This window comes from Homarus americanus, unplaced genomic scaffold (assembly GCF_018991925.1).
Source record: "Homarus americanus isolate GMGI-L3 unplaced genomic scaffold, GMGI_Hamer_2.0 scaffold16712, whole genome shotgun sequence".
NCBI lineage: Eukaryota > Metazoa > Arthropoda > Malacostraca > Decapoda > Nephropidae > Homarus > Homarus americanus.
The window spans coordinates 5,020,488-5,045,487 of NW_024757794.1; the positions used below are offsets into that span (position 1 = coordinate 5,020,488).

The following is a 25,000-nucleotide window of genomic DNA, read 5'->3' on the forward strand; positions in this document are numbered from 1 at the left end:
ACACCCTAACCAGACAATAATTAAATAGTGAGTAAGAATCACATGAATCTGGAAGTGAATTTGCAGATAAAGATGTTGCTATCCACCAAAACCAAACCTGCTTCAGAGAACATTCAACTGAAACTTTAGTTTTAACTGATTATCTGCAATGACAAATTATCTAGATGTAAACCTTAAAAATTACAAAGAAATACCACACACGATGCACACTTTTCTGAAAATTTGTGTTAATACCTAAACCTGATGATTAGATATTTGGAAAGAAATTTGTAAAAGGTTCAATTTAATGAACTTAAACTAAAGGATAAATCTCAAATGGCTGAAAAAAGGTCATAATTTGGAAAAATTATTTATCTAAATGTTTATTAAATAAAAAGACCAGTTGAAGACCTGAGCTGTATAAACTACTGGAGCAGTAGACAAATTCACTTCATTTAAAAACTAATTACGGTATAAATGTACGTAGTAACTTTTGGTCAAGAAGGCTATAAACACCACCTGCACCAACAGTGTTCTACAGTCTATTGCACAGTTTGTTAACTTAAAATATCGATGATTTGACTCTTGAATGCATGTACAAACACAAATCATACACTAAATAACCACACTTACCAATCATAAGTTGGACATATTGAAGATTTCCTTTAGTAAATTCTTGGACTGCATCAAGAGCCTCAGTTACAAGAGGAAAACTAATGCCAGCCATAGTTTGATGTTTACTGTCCACCCCAATGTCTACTCCAACCTCTTGCTTTTTTATTTCTTGAATTTCCTCCTCCTGTGATGGACAGTGACAGTGTATTGTTCAGGAATTTATGTCTACAGTACTACCTGTCTACCCTAACAATTTTGATAGAATAGCATACCCTACTACAAGTCTGAGAAAGGAGGAACTCATACACAGTACGGAAATTCTGGTTATGGAAATATCACCCGTAAGGACATTGTAAATCAATACCATTAAAATCAGGATACATATTGTAAATTCACCCTTACAAAATTTTACAATACTGTAGATAATTATAAAAAAAAAAAAAAAATAAGAAATTAAGAAATTCAAATCACATTTGTGTGCATCAAAGACGATGGTGGCAGGCTTTTTTTTTAAACCTAGGAGTGCGTCAGTTACGGACTGCCTCCACGTCTAGCTGTTGGACTTTCAAGATTTTTCTACACTCTGAAGTGCGTTTCCCCTGAAGATGTCTGCAAAAAGACCAGCAAGTTCAAGGTCAATTACTGTAGTACACCCAGATAATTTGCGGATTTTTATTTCGCGGTCCTCTATTACTCACGGATGATACCCTGGATGTACCCAAGAATATCTGCAGGTAGTTTTAAAGTTGCAGGCATTTTTGCAGCCAGGACAGGGATCCATTCGATTTAGAGACAGTACTTTCCTTTACCTGTATTGTATATACTGTATATGTTTGTGTGTGTGTGTGTGTGTGTGTGTAGACACACACACACACAAAACACATACAAATAAATAATGATGGAAAAATACTCTCACATATAATCAGAAACAAATTTCTTAAAAATGTGACACTCTACCTTCAAGTGTACTCTGTGCTTTATTAATAACAAAGCACGAAGTACACTTGAGGGTAGACTGTCACATTTGTGAGAGGATTTTTTCATTATTATTTATTTGTATGTTTTGTGTGTGTGTGTGTGTCTACACATACACATATATACAATAAAGGTAAAAGAAATAATTATCCTAAGGGCAAACACAAACGGAATATACAGTAAGTCCTCGCTTAACGTCGTCCAGCTTAACGTTGTTTCGGTACTATGTCGCTGAACTTTAGAGACCAAATATTCATTTAACAGTCCCGATGATCCGATACTACGTCGTTTTGCGTCGTCACGGACAACTTTCTATGGCGCATCAACCGCTCGTCTGGTTGCGCTACGCTCTCTCGGCTCGGCGCACTGCCCTCCCTCACGGAGCGTCACAGCGTCCCCAAGCGACGCCAAGCCAGTCTCTGTTACGACTTCACATCATTCGTGTGTGCTTAAGTGTTTTGCCCTAAAACTGTACTCGAACCATTCGAAATGGCTTCCAAGCGCCCATCAAGTGCTACTGATGCTAGTGTAGTGAAGAGGCATCATAAGATACGAAAATGTATGTATCAACCCACTTTGAAAAAGGGGAACGTGCTGTGGACATAGCCGCTGTGTTTGGTCTAACCCCCACAACGGTGCGTACTATCCGGACCAACGCTGACAAGATTAAGGTTAGTGTTGGAAGTGGTTCTTCTCCGAGTGCTACTAAGACGACTCGTAGTAGAAGCACTGTGATAGAGAAGGTGGAAATGATGCTGGTAATGTGGATGGAAGACCAGAATCAACGCAATGCCCCTGTGAGCCATATGGTTATCCAACATAAGGCCAGATCCTTGTTTGACGACTTAAAGGCAGAAGAGGGTGAAGGATCAAAGGAAGAGACCTTTACGGCCAGCCAAGGATGGTTTCAACGATTTAAGCGTCGTTATAACTTCCACAATATTAAGATGACTGGTGAGGTTGCCAGTTCAGATATGGTTGCTGCCAAGACATTCCCACCAGAATTCAAACAGATTATCCAGCAAGGAGGCTACTCACCAAAGCAAGTCTTCAATGTGGATGAGACTGGTCTCTTTTGGAAGATGGATGCCTGAGAGGACCTATAGCTCCAAGGAGAAGAAAAGAGCGCCAGGTTTAAAAACGGCAAAAGACCGCTTGACGCTGCTGCTTGGCACGAATGCTGCCGGTGACTTCAAGCTGAAGCCTTTACTGATTTTTTGCGCTGCCAACCCACGGGCCCTGAAAGGTTACTCTAAGGATCACCTTCCTGTCATTTACAAGGCAAACAAAAAGGCATGGATAACCGGCGCCATATTTAGCCAGTGGTTAAACGTGTACGACGTCCCTGCACTGAAGGAATACTGCACCAAGGAGAACCTAAACTTCAAAATTCTTCTGATCCTTGACAATGCTCCAGCTCATCCTCCCAATCTCGACGACTTGCATGACAGTGTAGAAGTTGTATTCCTGCCTCCCAACACGACAGCACTGATGCAGCCTATGGACCAAGGCATCATCGCCGCATTCAAGGCGTATTATTTACTCCGTACCATGGCCCAGCTGCTCAAGGCTACAGACGGAGAAAATAAAACAACGATCCGAGAAAATTGGCGCGGTTTCAACATTCTTCATGCAATTGACAACATTGGCAAGGCATGGGAAGAGGTTTTAGAAAGTTGCCTGAATGGTGTGAGGCATAAACTGTGGCCCGAGTGCGTTAACAGTTTTATGGGATTCACGGATTTAATCCCAGCTGTGAATAGGGATATCCTCAGCTTGGCTAGACAGGCAGGCTTTGATGAGCTGGAATCAGAGGATATTGAGGAAGTCCTGGCATCCCATACAGAAGAGCTCACCAAAGAAGATCTGCAACAATTAACAGAACACAGTCCCATTGAAAACGACTCAGATGACGACTCAGACGAACCTCAATGAACGCTAACTTCAAAGAGGTTGGCAGAATCGTTGAACAAGTTCCAGTAAGCAATGCAAATGCTTCTAGATGATGACCCAAACAGAGAATGTAGCTCAAAGGTTCAACGCAGCTACACTAGATCTATAAGAGGATGAGTAGCACCATGAAGTCAACACTGGATTAATTTTTTTGTCGCGGGACGGCAGAAGGAGCTTCTTCACAACAGCCGGTATCCGAGGAGGAGCAAGCAGTGGCGGAGGAACCCAAATCAGAGCAGGAAGAGGAGGAGGCAGCAGCGGAGTTTCAGTGACACTACCATCTTCCTCTCCCGCCCTCCTCAGCTCACACCTTCCTCCTCCTTCGCTCAACTGCACACTCGCTCTACCACCTCCGCCCATCAGTGAGTACCAATAGAAACTTAATACAGTACTGTAGTTCTATATACTATTCTCCATACAAATGGCAATGATTTTCTGTAGATGTAACTTTTTTTGTGGGGCAAAGGGAGGCTCAGGAACGTAACTCCCATATTTTATCTATTTCTTATGGGGAAAATTGATTCGCTTAACGTTGTTTTGCATAACGTCGCAATTCTGGAACGTAACCCTGACGTTAAGCGAGGAAGCCCAGCACATTTCTTTGTACACAAGTAAAAATGTACCCCCCACCCCCCTGGTCAGCAAATGTTATTTGCGGCTTTGACGATTTGCGGCCATTTTGAGAACCTAACCCCCGTGATTTTGAAGGGCATGCTGTACTACACCTAAATGGACAGGTAAAGGAATTACACTGGGTGCAAAACTCAATGTTTTACAGAAGTTTGATGCTGGAGAAAAACTTAGCACCATCGCTAAAACTTATGTATTTTTATGTATTTACTGTACTATTATTTGTGGTACCGTAAGTAAAATTAGAAAATGCAAAACTATAATCAATATGTATTATGAAATGTATATTTCCATTTATAAGTGTGTAAAAGGGAAAAATGGTTCGCGTTAAGATAAATTCTGATACGGCCACTTTTTCAAGAACACAACCATTCTGTAACGTGGGGTTCCATGGTATTCCCTTTCTTATACTCAACAAGAATGGTGAATTTGATAAGGTTTTGGAATTACCTGAAGATTAGCCCCTAGCTTCTTTCACCTGATGATTAGAAGCCCTAATGCAACTTGGAGGTTAGGTTAGATTTGGTTAGGCTAGGTTAGCATTAGGATGGTTGATCTTAAGGTGAAAAAGCCGGGGTTAACCTTCAGGTAATCCAAATTTTGTTTACTTTAATGCTTAGTTTAAAATTTACATACTTGTTTTGTAATGTTTTCCTACTTTACCTATTATCTCAGTAAGGTATTGAGCACTGTGCCAAATTGTATATAAGAAGGGAATACTGTACAGTTGAGAGATACAGAAACTTCAAAATGGAAAATAATTAAATCATATATTTGGGGGAATCACATTGAAAGTAAAGTACCACTTCTTACTGCTTATGTGTGTGTGTGTATGTGTGTGTGTGTGTGTCTGTGTTTTCATTTTGTGGGAATTTTTTTTAATGTGTTCATTCTTACAAATGTACGATGTGCAGTTACGACTACTGTTCTTATGGCGAGACTTTATTTACTTTGTCCACTTCAGTATAATCATATTTATAAATATTTCAGAACAGTAAGGTTGTACACACTTACCCTTAAGGTGAGTGGAACTGGGGCACTTGCAGACTTGCGATGACGATGTAAACCATCCAAACTTACATCTTCCTGCAATAAACAAATCCTTATATTGAATACTGTACTTTATAATGATGTGGAAATTTCATAGTATCTTGAGCAAGAGTACTAAGGTACATTATACACCTGCTGCCTTATTTGACTTTAACTTTCAGCTGAGACTTGAATTTGGCATTCTGCACTTAATTTAATGATGATAAACATGTAAATGAAGTTTCAGTATAATATTTTATCAAAATGCAGTATGTTAAAATTAACAATAACCTGTACACAATATGTAAACTTTCTATCTTTCAATTTTCACATGAAAATCATGTGAAAATATAAAATATAAAAGAATTCTGCCTAAAATAGAAAGTGAATCATTTGTATACAGTATTATAAATTAATGATCATCCTCACATGTACTGTGCCAAATATCTCATCCCTGATCTGTGTTGCTCCAAACTCCTTTCTGAGTGTGGCCTTTGTGGAGGCATACAGCATCTTCTCCCGTACTGGTGAGTCATCTGGAGACCAACTAATAAGTACCCACTCATACCCTCCATGAGCTTCACTATCTAACCTGCAAACATATTTAAATGCTATAAATATTATCTTTGTTGTGAAATGCTACACTCTTCAGTTTATGTTGGATTTGCATGAATTTTGTCAATAAAAATCATAACTTCCTCACCTTTCTGTTACATTAAACAAGAAATTATCTAAGCTTATATTATAGTAGGGTCTACACTATAAGTCTACTTTAATCATGTAGGACTTGCACCAATGCCTACACTGTAGTCTGTCTCTATACAGTATCTGATGCTGTATTCCCTTTAGGATATCAGAATGGTCACATTGAGTTTCAAACTTAAACAAATAAGGACAGGGTGTAAGAACTAAGGACTGAGGCAGAGAAGCAACGGTTATAAAAACAAACAAATGTAAGCTCTGATATGATGTATTTCTTGTACAGTATATATACAGTACAGTACTGTATACAGTACAGTAAAGCCTCCCATAACGACGGCTCGACCAACGACAATTCATATTTAAGACCCTGGTTAATTTAGGACCCAATTCAATTTACATCATTATTTTATTCGTATTTACGACGAAAATATAATAAAAATAAAATAAAATAATATTTTCATATAAATAATAACTAAATCCCGATATATATTACAAAAAAAAATGATACTGTAAAAAAAGAAAAAAAAGGAGAACGCCTTGCGCAAAGAAGCTGCTGGGCTAATTCGTGGTAATGTGCATCACCAGTAAACAAGAGTTAGAGCTTGGCGGTCCCTTTGTTTTCATGCATCTGAACAGGAACAGGAGAAAAACTGTCTCAGGTTTCTTATGGCACTTTTGAGTCCCTATTCAACATAAGCAAGAGAGCAAGTGATGGTAGTGCTGGTTCAAAAGCTAAAAGAAAATGTATAAGCTTAGCCAAGAAACTATAGATGGGTTAAAACGATATGAAAATGGTGAGAGGTATGTGGATATTATATGGAGCAACCAATGAACATAATATTATTTTCTGAAAAGGAACCATTAACAGAAAGAAGCATTAAAATTAACAGGGACGTGAAAAACACATATGACCTCTACATAAAGATGTATAATGAGAAAAGAAAGCGGCTGTGAAAGGTTCTTTCGACAGCTTTATTGTTCAAAGGCCTAAACCACCAACTTCAGCTTCAGCAACAGCTTCAGCAACAGCTATGATATCTTTATGGAAAGCTTCAGCTTGAGTTGAACCTGATTGACGAAATCATCTGAGTAAAATAGCACAATATTTATTGGCTGTCCTTATGTTTTAAACTTTACCGCCATTTGTGAGTAGAATTTTTGTTTTACATTAGTAAGTATTATTTAAAACATATATGAACAGTAATAAGTGTTGCTTTCATATTCTTATGTCCTAGAGAAATGACGATGTTTTCACATATACGCACTTACACACGATGGCGTTCCCAATCTATTTTGTATTTTTCTTTACCATTAATGGTTAGCTACTTCTATTGTTCCATTTATTAACATTAAACAACATTACTTAATACATACATGTTAATCTTTTCACATTAATCTTATTACAGCAACAACCAGGGTCTTATTTCTTCAGTTTCTTATGTAGAAGTAGAACCATCGTCATTCGTCACGAGTGTTGGAAACATGAACGAAAACAATGCCCTCTCCTCTCCTCTTGTGTGTTTTAATATTCTACGTATTATTAATGAATTGCATTGTTCATTTCGAATATATATACTGTACATGCATTCGATCAAATACATATTCAGAAATAAACAAAAATGAATCTTTTGTACATGTACAGTATTCTTAAGATAAATGACGCGGTTTCCTTGAGGGCACAAGTACCAGGGTATACATTGCCGTTCCACTATCACTCTCTTTTTTTTCCTTTAACATCAATGGTTGCTTTTACTGTACATTAAATAACATGAACTAAAACATACATACTGTATTTTTTTACATTAATTTTACTTTAGCAACAACCGGTGTCTTATTTTCTTGTTTCAGATGGATAACTGACATTATGGGTGTAAACACGACAACAACAATAGCGTCCCATCTCCTCTTGTGTGATATTATTATTATTCATTTATATTGTATAAGGTGAATTCAGAAACATTATTTAAAGAATATAGTTTGCACTTTTCATTAATTGTATTGTTTTGAGGGGAAAGGAGGGTAAAAAGCCACACAAAAGTTATGAAAAGGTCACACTTTGGAATGCATCTCATTATTATTGCTTTATTTTAATGGTAATTAATGATTCATGATACGATGATTCACCATACACTGCAATATTGGAGGACACATTACCGTTGTTATTCGAGGCTTTACTGTATGTTGAAAATATAATCACCAGCTCATCCTGGGCTCATACTGCACTATACAGTATACTGTACTGTACATACTATTTATGAGTAACAGATGCACCTTTGGAACAATAGAAAATTTTAACATTCTGAAATCAAACATAGCCACTCAGATAATGTCATGTCAACGAACACCTATAATGGATTACCATGTTCCAAATACACAAAATAAAGATTGAGGCTTTATATTATAAAGAATGAATGAACAATGAGTCATCCTAAAAATCCATTAATGCAAAACAATTATATGATCTAACCTGAAGAGGAGATAGCATGGCTGCTTCTCTTTAAGCAGTGGTAGTACTAAGGGGTCATAATCATCCTCCCAAGACCCGTGAGCTGGATGCCATTCCCCCAGCTGCAGGGCCTCTGTGGATCAAAATATTATATTAGGATTTATTGTAACGTATCTGTGGAAAAATGCACAGCTTTATAAAACAACAATAATGGAAAATGGAGGGAACAAAACAAACTACCATACATTAAAAATACAGTACTGTTTTACTATAGTAAACTTTTTAACTAAAAGTAAAAAACAGTTACAGCACTGTAATATGTGATTAAAAAGTTTCCCATTCCACTTTTCTCATTACTGTGTTGAGGTATAAGCACATTCTTATTTCCTATTACAGTACAAGCAAAGGCAACCACTTCACACACAAGTAATAACTTAAGAAGCAAGCTTCATTATTCAGTAAAAGTCTCAATATTACTACTGAATACTGGACACTTGAAGGTAAGGGGATGGCTGGCATCAGAATGTTTAGACAAGATTTTTCTTTTGCATCCCTGATATATTTAGCAGGAGTACACTTGATACATTGTAAAGGTATAATGAAATAGTTCATAAGTAAAATCTTACTTCAAATAGCATATAAACTGTAAAGATTTGCTGATTGGTAGAGATTTTTTTTTATCTATATAGTAAGAATTTTTTGATACAGAATTTAAATTATCACTAGCAGTGGGTTATAAGAAAACATGACAATTCCATAAACTAATTTAAAAAGAGTTATTTCAAAAATAAAAAAGAATGTGTATATCTCATAAGTAAACAAATAACTCTAAAAGACTCCGTCACTAGTCATTAAATATCTTAAAGGTTGTTGATACAGGTAAGGACAGATATAAAAACAGTTAAGGTTAAGGCAAAGTGTCCAGTACGTGCAAACAGCAAGGTGTGAACACTTGATAGCAGAAACACTAATGTAATGGATAAAGGATTACTGCAAGCAATGTATGAATTCGAGCCCTTCCACCCAGCTGAATTCATGATAATTATGTGAATTGAGTGACTGTCTCAAGTAACTGTTGGGCTAATCACATTAGTTAATTACTTTACAACTTGTTCGTTCAAACCTGCTCTGATCACATTGAACAACCTTCTTTAATTTATACGTAGTTATCTTATACAACCAAACAGTGCTAATCTAAAAAAAAATGTATGGCAAAAGCAAGAACTGTAATAGCCAAGTGACTGGAAAGTTTTAAAAAGTCAACTCATCTTCTAGGTATGTCCACAGAACTACCAGTTCACAGTGTGACTCACAGTATGGAAGTGTGGGATGAAGTTGTTTGTCCTGTGTGGTAGGAGAAAGTTTAAGTGAACAAATTATAGACCTGTTCACCTGATTAGCCTTACCAGTACATGAAGCAACCATTGTAATCACACAAATTCAAATGGGAAGGGTGCACTGCATTTATCACTTGCAGCAATACATTTACATCCTCTGTTAGGACATGTTTCTGATGTCAAATATTACATTTGTTAGCAAGCAGGCTGTGCCTATGAGGTACCTACCTTTGGTAAGTCTTACAGGTCTTTTGCAAGGATTCAATTGCTTCCCAAAACAGAAATTCTCCAAATGAAATAGATCTATTATTATAAAATACCAGCATATGCCTTCATCATGGTTTTCTTGCTCAGTAATCATGGTGAATGGTGTTCTGAAAATATCTTGCTACAAGTGATGTAGGAACATGAGCTCATGAAACTAATTCATCTCTGTCCAAAGCTTTTAAATATCTTTCAGTCATATAAATTTGCCCAAGTGATCCAATACAGTCATTAATAAATAATCTAACAATGTGGTGAGGTTAAGATCACAATAAAATAAAAAGCTTTGTGTGTAAGAAACACCGAGAGACAGAAATTGGAGTTTAATGAAGAAAAATAGTTCAGTTCCAGGACACCCTTGCTATAATTGCTGGGGAAGTAAAACCGGTACGGGAATGTTTCAAGTGATATCCCTGTTAGCCGGAATAATTGGTGCAGAGCAGTTTCAGGTAAGGAGATGAAATTTTTCATCCCGGAAAAATTCGCACATCCGTGGAGTTTTTCCGAGTACTGTACTGTCATCTCGGTTATCCAAGTAGACTGAGGGCCTTAGGAATAACACTCTTCAGAAATGGCACAATAGGGCAGATCTCATTGAAAGATTCAAAATCTCAAAAAGGATGAAAAATGTGAACAAAGGATACAGGTTGTACCTCTCTAGTCCGGCATTCTGTGGTCCGGAACTCCCGTGGTCCGGAACGATTTTAGTTTGTCCAATAGGTAGATAGGCAGCTCTTTTTTTTTTTTTTTTTATGTGAATTATTATTACAGGAGTATTAAATTTTTGCCCCTCGGGCCCCAATGTGGGTCAGTGACCTATGCCCGGGTGGGCTAATCCCCTTAAAAAACAAAAACAAAAAACAAAGCCGCGGGAAATTAAGGTTTGTTTACATCCGGCAGTTCGGCTGCTCTCTCTCTCTCTCTCTGCTTGTCTATACAGAGTACAACATTTAACCCCCTTCAATATATATGAGCAGTAAATAAGTGTTGCTTTCATATTCTTATGTAGAGTAATGACGATATGTTTTCACATGTGCGCACTTACATACGCGCAGTCTCACTTTTTTTTTACCATTAATGGTTAGCTACTTATATTGTTCCATTTATTAACATTAAATAACATTACAGGTACTTCAAACAACCATATTAATTTTTTTACATTAATTTTACTACAGCTAAAATCAGGGTCTTATTTTCTTCAGTTTTATATGTAGAACCAATCAGTCGCTGGTTTCGTAAGCTTTAACATAAACAATGCCGGCAGCCGTCTCGTCTCCTCTAATATTCCACGTATTATTAATAAATTGTATTGTTAATTTTGCACACGCACACATTAATTCAATAAAAACAAATTCAGAAACATTAATTAAAATATATATGAACAGTAAATAAGTGTTGCTTTCATATTCTTATGTAAAGTAATGACGATATGTTTTCACGTGTGCGCATGCGCACTTACATACGCGATCTCTCTTTTTTCTTTACCATTATCGTTAGCTACTTCTATTGTTCCATTTATTAACATTAAATAACATTACTTAAAACAACCATATTAATTTTACTACAGCTACAACCAAGGTCTTATTTTCTTCAGTTTTATATGTAGAACCAGTCAGTCACTGGCTTTGTAATCAACGAAAACAATGCTGTGTCATTTCCTCGTGTGTTTTAATATTCTACGTATTATTAATGAATTGTATTGCTCATTTTGCACACATAAACATTAATTCAATAAAAAAGACATTCAGTAATAAACAATAATGAATCTTTTGTACATAAGAGAAATGACGCTGTTTACACGATTATGCACGTCGTCTGCACGTTGGCGGGCCGTTCAAACCCGTCGAAATTCAAGTTTCCGCCGTCAAAATTTTTATTTATTTATTTTTTTGTGTGTTCCAATAAAATACGTTAAGAATTAAAAACTCGCGAAATTTGAGAAGCTACTATACGACATTTAACCCTTCAATATGTCTTCAAAGAGACCATGATGCAGAGAAAGTGATGCTAGTGCTTCCAAGCATAAGCACAAGTCACTATCTATCCAGGAAAAGGGTGAATTTCCATGGTCCGGCACCGGTCAGGTCCCGAGGTTGCCGGACTAGAGAGGTACAACCTGTATTTCCTCGTGATGTCACACACCACCAACACGAGAAGACATAATGACGTTAATGTGTCCTCCAACATTGCAGTGTAAGGTGAATCGTCGTACCGCGAATCATTAATTACCATTAAAATAAAGCAATTATAATGAGATGCATTCCCAAGTGTGACCTTTTCATATCTTTTGTGTGGCTTTTTACCCTCTTTTCTTGCTAGCCCGGGCAGCTAGCGAGCCAACCTTTTGGTGAAGAGGATAAAACTAACAATAACACAATGCAGGTGACTACTTTCAATAATACAGTACAGTACAGTAGGGTCGGGACATATTGCAACTTTTTATAATGATCTTCCTATATCACGACTACCATAATTATAGAAATTATCCAATATAGCGATAAATCGATAAATTTATTTATTTTGTGAGGGAAATCAGGCAGGAAATATTTCAAATGCACCGCCATGGCAAACAAACGTGCTATTTGCTCACCAGAGGCGCCACCGTGGCTGCTCACTCACGCATTCACGCTCGCCTGCTCAGTCTTTCTGAGTGAGTGACAAGTAAGCAGCCGACTCTGCTGCAGATTACGACTTCTAAGGCGAGTGTAAATGGGTTGATGTGAAAAGTGAAGTGAAGAAAATGGAAAGCTTAATTGAAAAGATTTAATACTGTAACTAATATTTTTGGTTTGTTCATTAATGTAGGTGTGGCAGTGTGGCATCTGCTGCCGAGTCTGGTGTTCCCGGGATGGTGCGTCAGATGCAGAGTCTGGTGTGCCTTGATATTAAAACAGCCTGTTGTTCCCAAGTCTAGTGTTCATTGGTGCTTTAGGTAGTGAGGAAGTAAACTCGTTAAGTCAAGTTTAGTCTCTTTTATTGGCCTCCAGAACCTAACCCAATTTTCCCCATTGATTACATGTACAGTGGGGTATGCTATAATGAACGGATCCTACTACGAATATTCCTATAACGAACGTTTTTACCTATAAAATTGAGAATGCTATAACGAACGCAACTCCTACAACGAACGCGGATGAATACGGGACTATTTCACCTGGGGCATGAATATTGTTGTACCGCGACCCACAACAAGAGTGTCAGGCGCCATCTTTGTCTCATTGTGTAGCCAGTGCACCACTGTTATTGTTGAAATTTCGTCTTTTGATGTGGAAATAGAGTTATTTGAATAAATATTTTGTTATACAAGTGTACAATTGTAACAATGAATCGTCCAAAGCGAGTGAGAAAACTCATAACTCTTGAAACTAAGAAAGAAATCATAAAGAAACGTGAGGATGGAACAAGCATTGCGAAACTTAGTGATGAGTATGGGATGGCTAAATCGACTATATGTACGATTTTGAAGAATAAAGAGGAGTTGAAAACTGTGTAAGTGGCTAAGGGAATCTCTAGACTTAGCAAAGCAAGGTGTAATGTGATTGAGGAGATGGAAAATTTACTCTTAGTGTGGATAAAGGAGAAAGAAATGGCAGGTGATAGCATTAGTGAAGCTATAATTTGTGAGAAGGCCAGACAATTGTTTGAGGACCTTAAAGCCAAGACTCCCAGTGCAAGTGATAGTGATGTGCCAGTGTTTAGGGGTACCAAGGGGTGGTTTACTGGTTTCAGAAGGAGAAATAAATTACATAGTGTTGAGAGACATGGTGATGCTGCTAGTGCAGATAAGGAAGCAGCTAAGGAACACCATGACATTTTTTTGAATGTGATTAAAGAGGGAGGCTTTATTTCTCAGCAGGTATTCAACTGTGATGAAACTGGACTTTATTGGAAAAAAATGCCTCGCCGTACATACATTACCAAGGAGGAAACTTCTGTCCCTGGCCATAAGCCAATGAAAGACAGGCTTACCCTCCTTCTTTGTGCTAATGCTTCTGGTGACTGCAAAATAAAGCCACTCCTTGTGTACCATGCAGAAAACCCCAGAGCTTTCAAAAAATTAGGAAGACCCGCCTTGGTGTTATGTGGCGGTCAAACCCAAAGGCTTGGGTGACCAGGAATTTATTCTCTGAGTGGGTGATTGAGGTGTTTGGACCCAGTGTTCAGGAATACCTCAGGGAGAATAATCTTCCACTGAAAGCTTTGTTGGTGATGGACAATGCACCAGCCCACCCTCCTAATTTGATGGTTGAATTGCCAGATGAGTTCAACTTCATCACTGTGCACTTATTGCCACCCAACACAACACCTCTCATCCAGCCCATGGATCAACAGGTAATTTCTAACTTTAAGAAGCTGTACACAAAGGCACTGTTTAGAAAATGTTTTGCGTCCACTTCTTCCAGTGATGTAAGTCTGAAGGAATTTTGGAAGAGTCACTTCAATATAGCAGACGCTGTTTTTTTAATTACCTCAGCCTGGAAAGAGGTTACTGTGAGGTGTCTTTGTGCTGCTTGGAGGCCACTGTGGCCTGAATGTGTGCTTCAAAGAGACTTTGAAGGCTTCGAAGAGTTAGAAGAAGAGGCTGTTGTTCATGAAATTGTGTCTCTGGGCAATTCCATGGGCCTGGAAGTGGATGATGATGATGTTGAGGAGTTGGTGGAAGAGCACAGTAAGGAACTGTCCACTGAGGAGCTGCTTGAGCTTCACAAAGAAGAAAATGAGACACTGAAGCGGAGCTTAACTTCTGAGGAGTCAGGGGAGGATGAGGATAAGGAGGAAAGCCGCATCATTCCAGCCAAAGATCTCAAGGATGCGTTCTTTTGCTGGAGCAAACTGTCTAAGCTTGCTGAGGATTATCATCCTGATGTTGGTTCTGTGGAAAAGGCCATCAGAGTGTTTAATGACAATGTTATGAACTAATTTTGGAAGGTAAAGAAATCAAGGTTGAAGCAGCCAACCCTGGATTCCTTCTTTAAAAAAGTAACAAAAGAATCTACAGACAAAGTGCCTGTAAGACAGTCACCAAAGAGGGCTAGGAAGGATGACTCCTCTTCTCCATAATTCTCTCCTCCCCCCTCCCCCTCTGCCTCCTGTCCTGCATGCTGAACAACACTAAGGTAAGATAAAGTACCGTATTTTTTACATTTTCCACCGAATTTTTTCAGTGTTAAGAGGTTGTATTTGGGGGCCTGGAACGGATTAATCCTATAACGAATGACTGCTATAACGAACGAGGTTCTAGAACCAATTAGATTCGTTATAGCATACCCCACTGTATATGGAACACTAGAAGTAACTGACCACTAATGGTAAAGAAATAAGGCGAGACGATTGGGAACGCCAAAGTATGAACAGTAAGTGCGTACATGTGAAAACATATTGTCATTTCTCTACATATGAATATGAAAGCAACATTACTGTTCATATATGTTTTAAATAACATTTATGAAAGTAAAACAAAAATTCTACTCACCAATGGTGGTAAAGTCTAAAACATAAGGACAGCCAATGAATATTGTGCGATTTTTTACTCAGATAATGAAGTCATCAGGTTCATCTCTGGCTGAAACTGTAGGTTCAACTCTGGCTGAAGCTGTAGCTTTCCATAAAGCTGTTGCTGAAACTGTTACTGAACCTGAAGTTGATGTTGAAGCTGCTTATGATGCTGAATTTGATGGTGTAGCTGAAGTTGATGGTTTAGGCCTTCGAATAATAAAGCTGTCGAAAGAACCTTGTACAGCTGCTTTCTTTTCTTATCATACATCTTTATGAAGAGGTCATTTGCATTTACTTATTTAAATTTTAATACTTTACTCTGTTAATGGATCCACTTCAGAAAATATGTTCATTGCTTACTTCATATAATATCCACAGACCTCACTTTTTTCATATCGTTTTAACACATCTAGTTTCTCGGCTAAGCTTATACACTTTCTATTAGCTTTTGAACCAACACTACCATCACTTGCTCTCTTGCTCATGTTGAATTGGGATGCAAAAATGCTGTAAGAAACCTGAGAAACTTTTTTCTCCTGTTCCTGTTCCAGATGTGAAACAAAAGGCCCGCCAAGCCCGACTGTTGTTTACCACTATTAGCCAGGCAGCTTTTTATGCAAGTAACTTTCATTTTCTAACAATATTTTTTCTTTATAATACATATGATTTGGTTATTATTTATATGAAAATATAATTTTTTTATTTTTATTATACTTTCGTCAGAAATACTTAATGAAATAAGAACTAAATTGAATTGGGTCCTAAATTAACTAGATTTTAAATATGAAAAGTTGTTTGGTCGAACAGTTGTTAGCACATAAAACACATGCAGAATGAATTTAAGGAAAAACTTTTTCACACAGAAGGTGATAGACCTATGAAATGGTCTATCAGCTCAAGCTGTGGAATCAAAAACAGTACTGGGATTCAAAATAGCCCTTGTCAAAATTGTCAAGAAAAAGGTAGGGATCCTACACAGGCCACTGGCTTCCTCCCCTTGGCATGGTCACCTATAGTGGATGGCCATTAGGTAAATAAAGCAAAGGTAGAGTCCTGCACAACACATATCATATGCAAAAAAGCAGAAAATAAGCAAACAGCTTGTACAATGCCAGCAGACAATGAACTGAGTTTCATGATGCAAGAGTTTGAGGAAATAGGCCGTGAGATGCATCACCCAATCATAGGCATCCCATGCAGTCAAATGACAGTAATGACCAATTGTGGCTCACAAGCACTCTGACCCTATCCACCCCTGCGCCTGGCACGAGTCCCCGCGTCGGAAATATGATGCAATCTCTTGGAAATTCGTTCCCATGCTCAGTATGGAGATAGATCCTCAGAATTTTCCGGAAATGTACATGATGCAATCCTTGAAAATTCATTCCACTGCCTGGAATGAAGAGCTTTTCCCCAGAATTTCTTGGAATACTCAATTTTTTCCAGGCTATTGTTGAGTTCAATGGATCGAAAAATCTAGCTCATTGTCTGCTGCCATTGTACCAACTTGTTTTCGAATACAATCTGTGTAGTGCAGCACAGTTCTGCATATTACTGTACCAGCATATAATCAGCCAAGAATACCATTAAAGCAGTGTAGAGACAAAAAAGTTATTACAGTTAAGTACTGTACATTCAGTAAGTGTTAAGTACCATACGTACAGTTACGGAAATATGTTCCTACACCTGTGATATTCCGTGCTCAAACGGCCGACCTATATGACCTATAGCAAACCTATCCACGAATCACGCCCTCATTACACGACCAATACCCATTCATTCATAAAAAGTGATACTACTACTGCGATGTTGTTATTTGGAGACACGGGTTACCACAGGAGGCGTAGAAACATTTCTGCAACTGTACAGTAGATAGCATAGTGGACAGTGTATGCTTACTGAAGGCTATTATGTAGACTGTAGAGGATGTATGTAGAGTATACATTATGTGTACAATTCCTCCTTCATGGAGGGAGAGGAGTGACAGCTAGCAGCAAATGCCATAGGAGATGGTACAGGACAAAGGCAGACCATCCTGTTCCTGTATCATCATATCACCATTTGGCCTGCCTGCATCACAAGCTCAAGATGACAGCATCTGCTGGTGAGTACAGTATAATATATACAGTTGTATATTTTCTTTATTTACAATATATTGAACATGTACAGGTACTCCTCGATTATGACCACCCGGACATACGTCCGCTTAGACTCTCGGAAAACTTAACCCAGTACTGTACCCAGAAAAATTCCGATGTGCGATTTTTTCTCCAATCCCAAAACCACTCTACATCATTATTCCGGCTAATGGGAATATCAATGTATAATGTACTGTACTTGTATTTAGTGAGCAGGCAAATTTCAATTTCCCACTCTGTGATACAGTGGACATGAAGGGATTATGTATTTATCAACATCCAGTGTGGCAAAAAACACACAGGATATACATGATCACATTTTCCCTTATGTACAATATTATAACTTAAAAAGAAAGTAATTTCTTTCAGATAATACTGGCTGTACAGTACATTATAAACATTCTGGAATTCATTATAGTACTATTGTACATCAGACACAAAATACTGTACAGTACACTAAAACCTTTACCAATTAATTTTTTTCAAATCGATATCAATGTACAGTACTGTATATAAGTCAAACTTGTATAGTGCTGTATACTGTACTTTACCCCTTCACTACTGGAATGCCAATTTTAATAATTTATTTTATTATTTTATTTGGCGAATGCCAAACAAATTTATTCAGCAGAGGGGACCCTGTACACATACCTATAAATCAATGTCAATAAATAAATTTGATTACAGTACAATAAAAACTATGCCAAATTGATATTTGGTTAGACAAATAAAGGTTGGCTGATTTAAACCAATGGTTTAAAAATAATAATTTCTCTGCTTTTTTTTCTGGTTTTAATAAATTTGGGGGTTACAGTAGTTTTTATTACTTATATAGATGGTTTTAATGATCTATAGTAGATTTAGAAAAGGCATATGATTGAACAGAAAAGCACTGTGGGAGGCATTACAAGTGTATGGGCGAAGAAGGCTATTAAATGCAGTAAAGGCATTCTATGAGAACAGCAGGGCAACAGTAGGAGTAAATGGGAAAGAAAGTGAAACACGTGAAATAAATGTGGGTGTTAGACAGGATGTTATGTTCCGGGGTTGTTCAATACCTTTATGTACATGGATGTGAACTATTATACACTGGTGAAAGTGGTGATAATAAGCTTACAGGGCTGCACACATCTCAAATCCTGAATACACTATAAGGGAGCCAAGTTGCCACTGTCCAGTACAGTATAACCAGTGACTGCTTCTGTTTATGGTTGGGCTGAGCCTCTGATTCTAATGTGTTCAGACTATGAATTATATGAGTTCAAGGGAGCCAAGTTAACACTGCCCATCTCTCTCTCTCCAACTGTACTTAAATGAATTCTTTAAAATTTTCAACTGTAAAAGTATAATAGTTTTTCCATGCAATAAAATGAACTTAAACTCAGTTTTTTACCTTTAAGCATGTAGGATGAGCCTGGATAGCTGATCAAAGCTTGTGTTTTTTCACATTTGGCCTTTTAGAGAGAGAGAGAGAGAGAGAGAGAGAGAGAGAGAGAGAGAGAGAGAGAGAGAGAGAGAGAGAGAGAGAGAGAGAGAGAGAGAGAGAGAGAGAGAGAGAGAGAGAGAGAGAGAGAGAGAGAGAGAGAGAGAGAGAGAGAGAGAGAGGGAAAGAGAGAGAGAGAGAGAGAGAGAGAGAGAGAGAGAGAGAGAGAGAGAGAGAGAGAGAGAGAGAGAGAGAGAGAGAGAGAGAGAGAGAGAGAGAGAGAGAGAGAGAGAGAGAGAGAGAGAGAGAGAGAGAGAGAGAGAGAGAGAGAGAGAGAGAGAGAGAGAGAGAGAGAGAGAGAGAGAGAGAGAGAGAGAGAGAGAGAAGAGAGAGAGAGAGAGAGAGAGAGAGAGAGAGAGAGAGAGAGAGAGAGAGAGAGAGAGAGAGAGAGAGAGAGAGAGAGAGAGAGAGAGAGAGAGAGAGAGAGAGAGAGAGAGAGAGAGAGAGAGAGAGAGAGAGAGAGAGAGAGAGAGAGAGAGAGAGAGAGAGAGAGAGAGAGAGAGAGAGAGAGAGAGAGAGAGAGAGAGAGAGAGAGAGAGAGAGAGAGAGAGAGAGAGAGAGAGAGAGAGAGAGAGAGAGAGAGAGAGAGAGAGAGAGAGAGAGAGAGAGAGAGAGAGAGAGAGAGAGAGAGAGAGAGAGAGAGAGAGAGAGAGAGAGAGAGAGAGAGAGAGAGAGAGAGAGAGAGAGAGAGAGAGAGAGAGAGAGAGAGAGAGAGAGAGAGAGAGAGAGAGAGAGAGAGAGAGAGAGAGAGAGAGAGAGAGAGAGAGAGAGAGAGAGAGAGAGAGAGAGAGAGAGAGAGAGAGAGAGAGAGAGAGAGAGAGAGAGAGAGAGAGAGAGAGAGAGAGAGAGAGAGAGAGAGAGAGAGAGAGAGAGAGAGAGAGAGAGAGAGAGAGAGAGAGAGAGAGAGAGAGAGAGAGAGAGAGAGAGAGAGAGAGAGAGAGAGAGAGAGAGAGAGAGAGAGAGAGAGAGAGAGAGAGAGAGAGAGAGAGAGAGAGAGAGAGAGAGAGAGAGAGAGAGAGAGAGAGAGAGAGAGAGAGAGAGAGAGAGAGAGAGAGAGAGAGAGAGAGACTAGCAAATCAAATATTGTTGTGATAAAAGGAGAATTCATACACAAGCAGAAAAAATATTGGCAAGCAGGATATCTTCTCAGCCAAATGCTAGAATCTTAAAACAGGTTTAAGAGTAATTGCTATTAGAGAATCATATGAATGCAACAACAATCTGTCAAGACACACACCATGAAGCATGCAAATAACTTTTTCTTACCAGTAACTAGTCTCTGAGAAAGAAGGCCTGCGAAGAACATAGGGTACAGTAATTAGATCATGAGCCGTGTCTCCATTTTGGAGTTTTCAAAAATATATGCATACATTTAGGTGTATCAATGAATGCATATCCCTAAACAAAACACAAGTTTTTTTTACTGTGTGTCCTGACATTATTTTTACATTGAGTGAAGTGAAATGATAATACTGTACTGTACTTACTAGATTGTTGCTGAGTACAGAATTATCAAGCATGTTCTTTTCAAGATTACTGTACATCATTCACCTCAGCTTGATACCCAATTCAATATGATACACTGTATGCTTAGGCCTCACAAGGCAAGTCAAACAAATGCTGTCTGAAAAAATTATTATACTATTGATTATAATAAATTGAAGCCAATAGGTATGAATTTTATTTAAGAAGACTCCATCTATCAGAAAACAACACAGCTCTTGTCTAACCTATGAGCATGGCAGTACTGTACAATATATTACTGAAAATTATAGTTACCAGTACCGTCTTGGATGGTAATTCTGAAGACTCTAACACTTCCATTACGGCAGGTAGAGAAGAAATCCAATAAATCTTCATTTGCTGGAAGTAAGAGACATATTATAATACAAGTTTTAGAAAAGATATTCCCCAAAACTATTATCAAAATAAAAATATCACAGCAAGAGATATTAATCCATCGCAAGAAAAAAATTAATGCGACAAACTTAAAAGGCAAAATGCAAAGCTTAATAATGAGAAGAAAAATAATTTAAAATGCAAGGTTAATAAAATATAATGGACATAAATTCTACAAAGATATCAGAGTTAGCTTAATTAAAACATTAGTTTATAGAAGCGGTTTTGTAAGTAAACACAAAGTCAGTGATTAATATAGAACACAATGAGGAACTTCTCAGTCCACACTGATTTTGTTACAACTTGTGGTACAGTATCTCAACTTATGTATGCATATTGTTTAGGATTTGTTAATTTACTATATAAGATAAATAGGAGTTTCATTTTTGAAACACTGGTTGAGGAATACCACTGCAGTATTGTATATGTACTTATAAGGCTTTTGCAAACAAAATTTCATTGTTTTCAAAATCATATCCAAAGCAAAATTAAGCCCATAGAATTTCACAAGCAAGCTTCAGCTGTAGTCTGGGATCTTGCCAACTTCAAATAAATAAAACAAGATTTTAAAAACAAACGTGAAAATATATAGCTAACTCCAAAAACTGAGCAACAAAATGTTCATCAAAACATTGCAGATGATAGCTCTATCACATCACCTTTTAATGGAACACAATGCAAGTAAAAGTCTTTTGACACTTTGTGTTATCTTTGAAATTTTCTTAAGTAAATGTACAGTATACCTATATTTGTGATTGCTATTCTACCATACAGTATTATATTTTAATGTTCACTAATGAATTCCCAATAAAATCAATCAATTAATACATTCAATAACAATATTAGAGAAAATGATGGACATTGAAAATTCAAACATAACATGAATCTGATTTATTTAACCTGCTAGCAAGGTTATGTTAAGTTAGGTTTGCTTAGATTTCTGGCCAAAAGTCTAAAATGACTCTGCAGAATGGCTTGCTTTCTTTGAGATTTTCACAATACAGTACTGTAATATTTATTTTGATGCAAAACAGTAACTCTGGTGGGGAAACAAGAAAAATTAACTTTGAAATGCTGTTCTTAGAAAATTGAATTTGGACGTGGCTTCTGCATCTTCAATGAACTGACATCAACCATCATGTATTGTCTGATTACAGCAGGAACATACCAGTGAATGCTGCCATCTCAAGTTTTGTCAAATTGCCAAAGTGCAGAAGGTATGGAGGAAATGATCTACAGGTGTTTGAAGTTTCCCTCAGTAAAATTTTATCTTTTTTCTTTACTCTACAAACTGAAGTTGCACTATGCACTAAAACATGTAATGGCACTTTTCTGAAAATCCAGACCTAGTAACATCTTTATTAAGTCCATTGAGTCATTCTAGAGTCTAGTCATTTACCGAAACTGGTGTTTTAATCTATACTATTCCATATAAAAAAAAATATATATATATGGAACTGTCTACTCTGTGGGCCTAAATTTTTTTTTTTCAGAAAATTCAGTAACATTTTAATGGACAGAATACAAATCCAATGAGATGGGAAGGGAAAATGACTGAATACTGTATACAGTACAGGGTGCTAGTGTAGCATGTGGTCTACAAGATATTTAGCTTAGGTTAGGTGAGGTTCAGTTTAGTTAGGTCGGGTTAGGTTAGGTCAGGTCAGGTCAGACTAAAGTAGAGGGAAAATGTGGGATAAAATACTAAAAAGAACACCAAACAAATTTTTTGAAAACCTTACCTAACCTTTCCTAACCTATAAAAAAGGTTAAGAATCACTTTCGAGTTTATGGATCCCTCCTCATCTGAACACTAGAAACACCGCCACCATCACATTCTAAATACCAAAAACATGAATAAGGTAAGGTATTGATAGTTTAAAAATTTATAGGTTAGGAAAGGTTAGGTAAGGTTAGGAAAGATTTTCAAAAGTTTGTTTGTTCTTTTTAGTATTTTAGCCCACACTTTCCCTCTACTTCAAAGCCCTGCCCACTTTGAACAACCAATATTGTTAGTAATATACGTTAAAATATTCAAAAAATATAGATTTGCAATGGAAACAATAGTAATAGAAATACCCTGTATGACGTTCCTTGTTCGACCTAAAACGAATCTGTACCCAAGTTTTTCATTTATTTCCTTACTTCCCAACTGGAAATGATTATATACTCTTACATTAAAACAAACATTGCAATGAAAATCCCAAAGCAAAACAAACCATTACATCTGCCCAGTCATTTATCCCAGGCATAATGAGGCTACTAAGTTATTATAGAGTATTAAGCAAAGCATTAACAGTGAAACATACACAGAAAATATGGGCGTTCATTACTGGCAAGGCCAGGGAAAGTTGAATTAGATGTTGAAAATCCTGTTGACCCAGTTTGACACAGTGAACCCCGCACATAACATTTACAAAACGGAGTTGGTTTATCATATGAATGATTCCGAGAATTAGCAAGTTTATGGAGAAAAATAACGATATATTAGACAATGATAACCAGTTATGCCAGGAAACGCCCTCAGTTCCACCCACAAAACACAAGGTTCCCCTCCAACACTCACTCCCTTTATATCACATCCACTTTGATTCAGATAACAACACAAGGAGTTATAGCTGTACTTTACCAACGCCCACTAGTAAGGTAAAACATGTGTGATCAGTATTTAACGTTATTTTTTATACCTGTAATCCCGGTTTGATGTGACATGACTGGTTTTCGTTTCCGTCTGTGTCGTCGCTTACTGTGCTAGTGTGAACCAAGGTCTATAGGATATACAGTGAGCTCTGATCACACATCAAAGAAAACGGAACCTCTCGGAGCTTGTGACATCATTTGTACCCCTCTCTCTCTCTGGCTGAGATCATATTGTGCTAAAACTAAATTTTTGCTTTAAACAAATTCACGCCTAGATGGCCATCTTCGTGTGAGTGTGTCTGGTGTGTGTGTGTGTGTGAGTGTGTCTGGTGTGTACAATTTCTTTCAGTGAGACCATATATATATATATATATATATATATATATATATATATATATATATATATATATATATATATATATATATATATATATATATATATATATATATATATATATATATATATATATATATTGATATTGATATTGATATTGATATTGAAACAGTTTATTTAGCCAAAAATACAGTCAATAGTAATAACAATATTAAGATGGTTGAGCCAGTTGAGAGCCTGAGCTCTCTTGAAGGCACCTGATATATAATGCATATTTATCTCAGGAAGTATTATGTAATATTTAGTATCATCTGGTATACTACACGTAACATGGTGGTAGTAAGAACATATCAGAATGCTACCACAGTTATCACTTCGTTATTTATATATTTTATTTTTTACATTTATATTATAAGTATATACGGTACATATTTTACAGTGGGGTTGATATTCATTAATATGATGAAAGGGAAGCAATACAACATAGGTTGTGTTAAGGTAGAACAAGAGGACAGAAGAGCTGTCATGTCATGTCTTCTTGGCAAATATAATTATTGCAATGGTAATTTCTATCTACATGACAATTTATGATATAATGGTTTTGGTGGTACAATCAAAGCAGGTATATAAAGTAGGTACAGCATTACAAAAATATTAACACTTAAACGACAGATATTTTTTTTTAGAGATGATTTAAAGGAAGAGAGCGTAGTCTTTGCTCAGATGGGTCGGGTAGTTGTTCCACACCTTCACATCGTGATATTTTATGGAGGTCTGGGACTGAGAGGAGCGCTTGGGGGGTGGTCATAGTAGCTCTGATTATTCCGGAACTAGAAAGAATTATTGTCAATCTAGCGATTGGCAGAGTTGTAAACAAACAGGGCACAGCAGTAGTTGTTAATATCCTAGAATTTAACATTTTTAATTCAGCAATTATTCGTTAATGTGATCATTTTTTTCATCATGTACCCTGTAGGTCAAAGTCTGCACAACTTTCTTATGTGCAGTAATCAGGGGTTGCGTTTTTTGTAGAGCCAGAGGCCCCCCCATAGTGTGTGACAGTGTATCAAGCAAGTGTTG

At 37.3% G+C, this 25,000-nt stretch overlaps 1 protein-coding gene across 2 annotated transcripts in view; it reads right to left on the reverse strand.

The window, feature by feature from the left end:
- LOC121857642 (twinfilin-1-like) overlaps positions 1-23,757 on the reverse strand; it is a 32,037-nt gene extending 8,280 nt beyond the window's left edge. The window contains exons 1-6 of one of the 2 annotated variants that reach the window (XM_042353703.1): positions 23,634-23,757; positions 20,833-20,910; positions 8,351-8,462; positions 5,611-5,773; positions 5,167-5,238; positions 613-778 (exon numbers count right to left, since the gene is read on the reverse strand). In XM_042353703.1, coding sequence (XP_042209637.1) covers positions 613-778; positions 5,167-5,238; positions 5,611-5,773; positions 8,351-8,462; positions 20,833-20,910; positions 23,634-23,658 — 616 coding nt within the window. In that variant the 5' untranslated portion in view covers positions 23,659-23,757. Of the gene's footprint in view, positions 1-612; positions 779-5,166; positions 5,239-5,610; positions 5,774-8,350; positions 8,463-20,826; positions 20,911-23,633 lie in introns of both variants that reach the window. The other variant, XM_042353702.1, reaches the window with a different exon arrangement.
- Between the last annotated feature and the right edge of the window lie 1,243 nt (positions 23,758-25,000).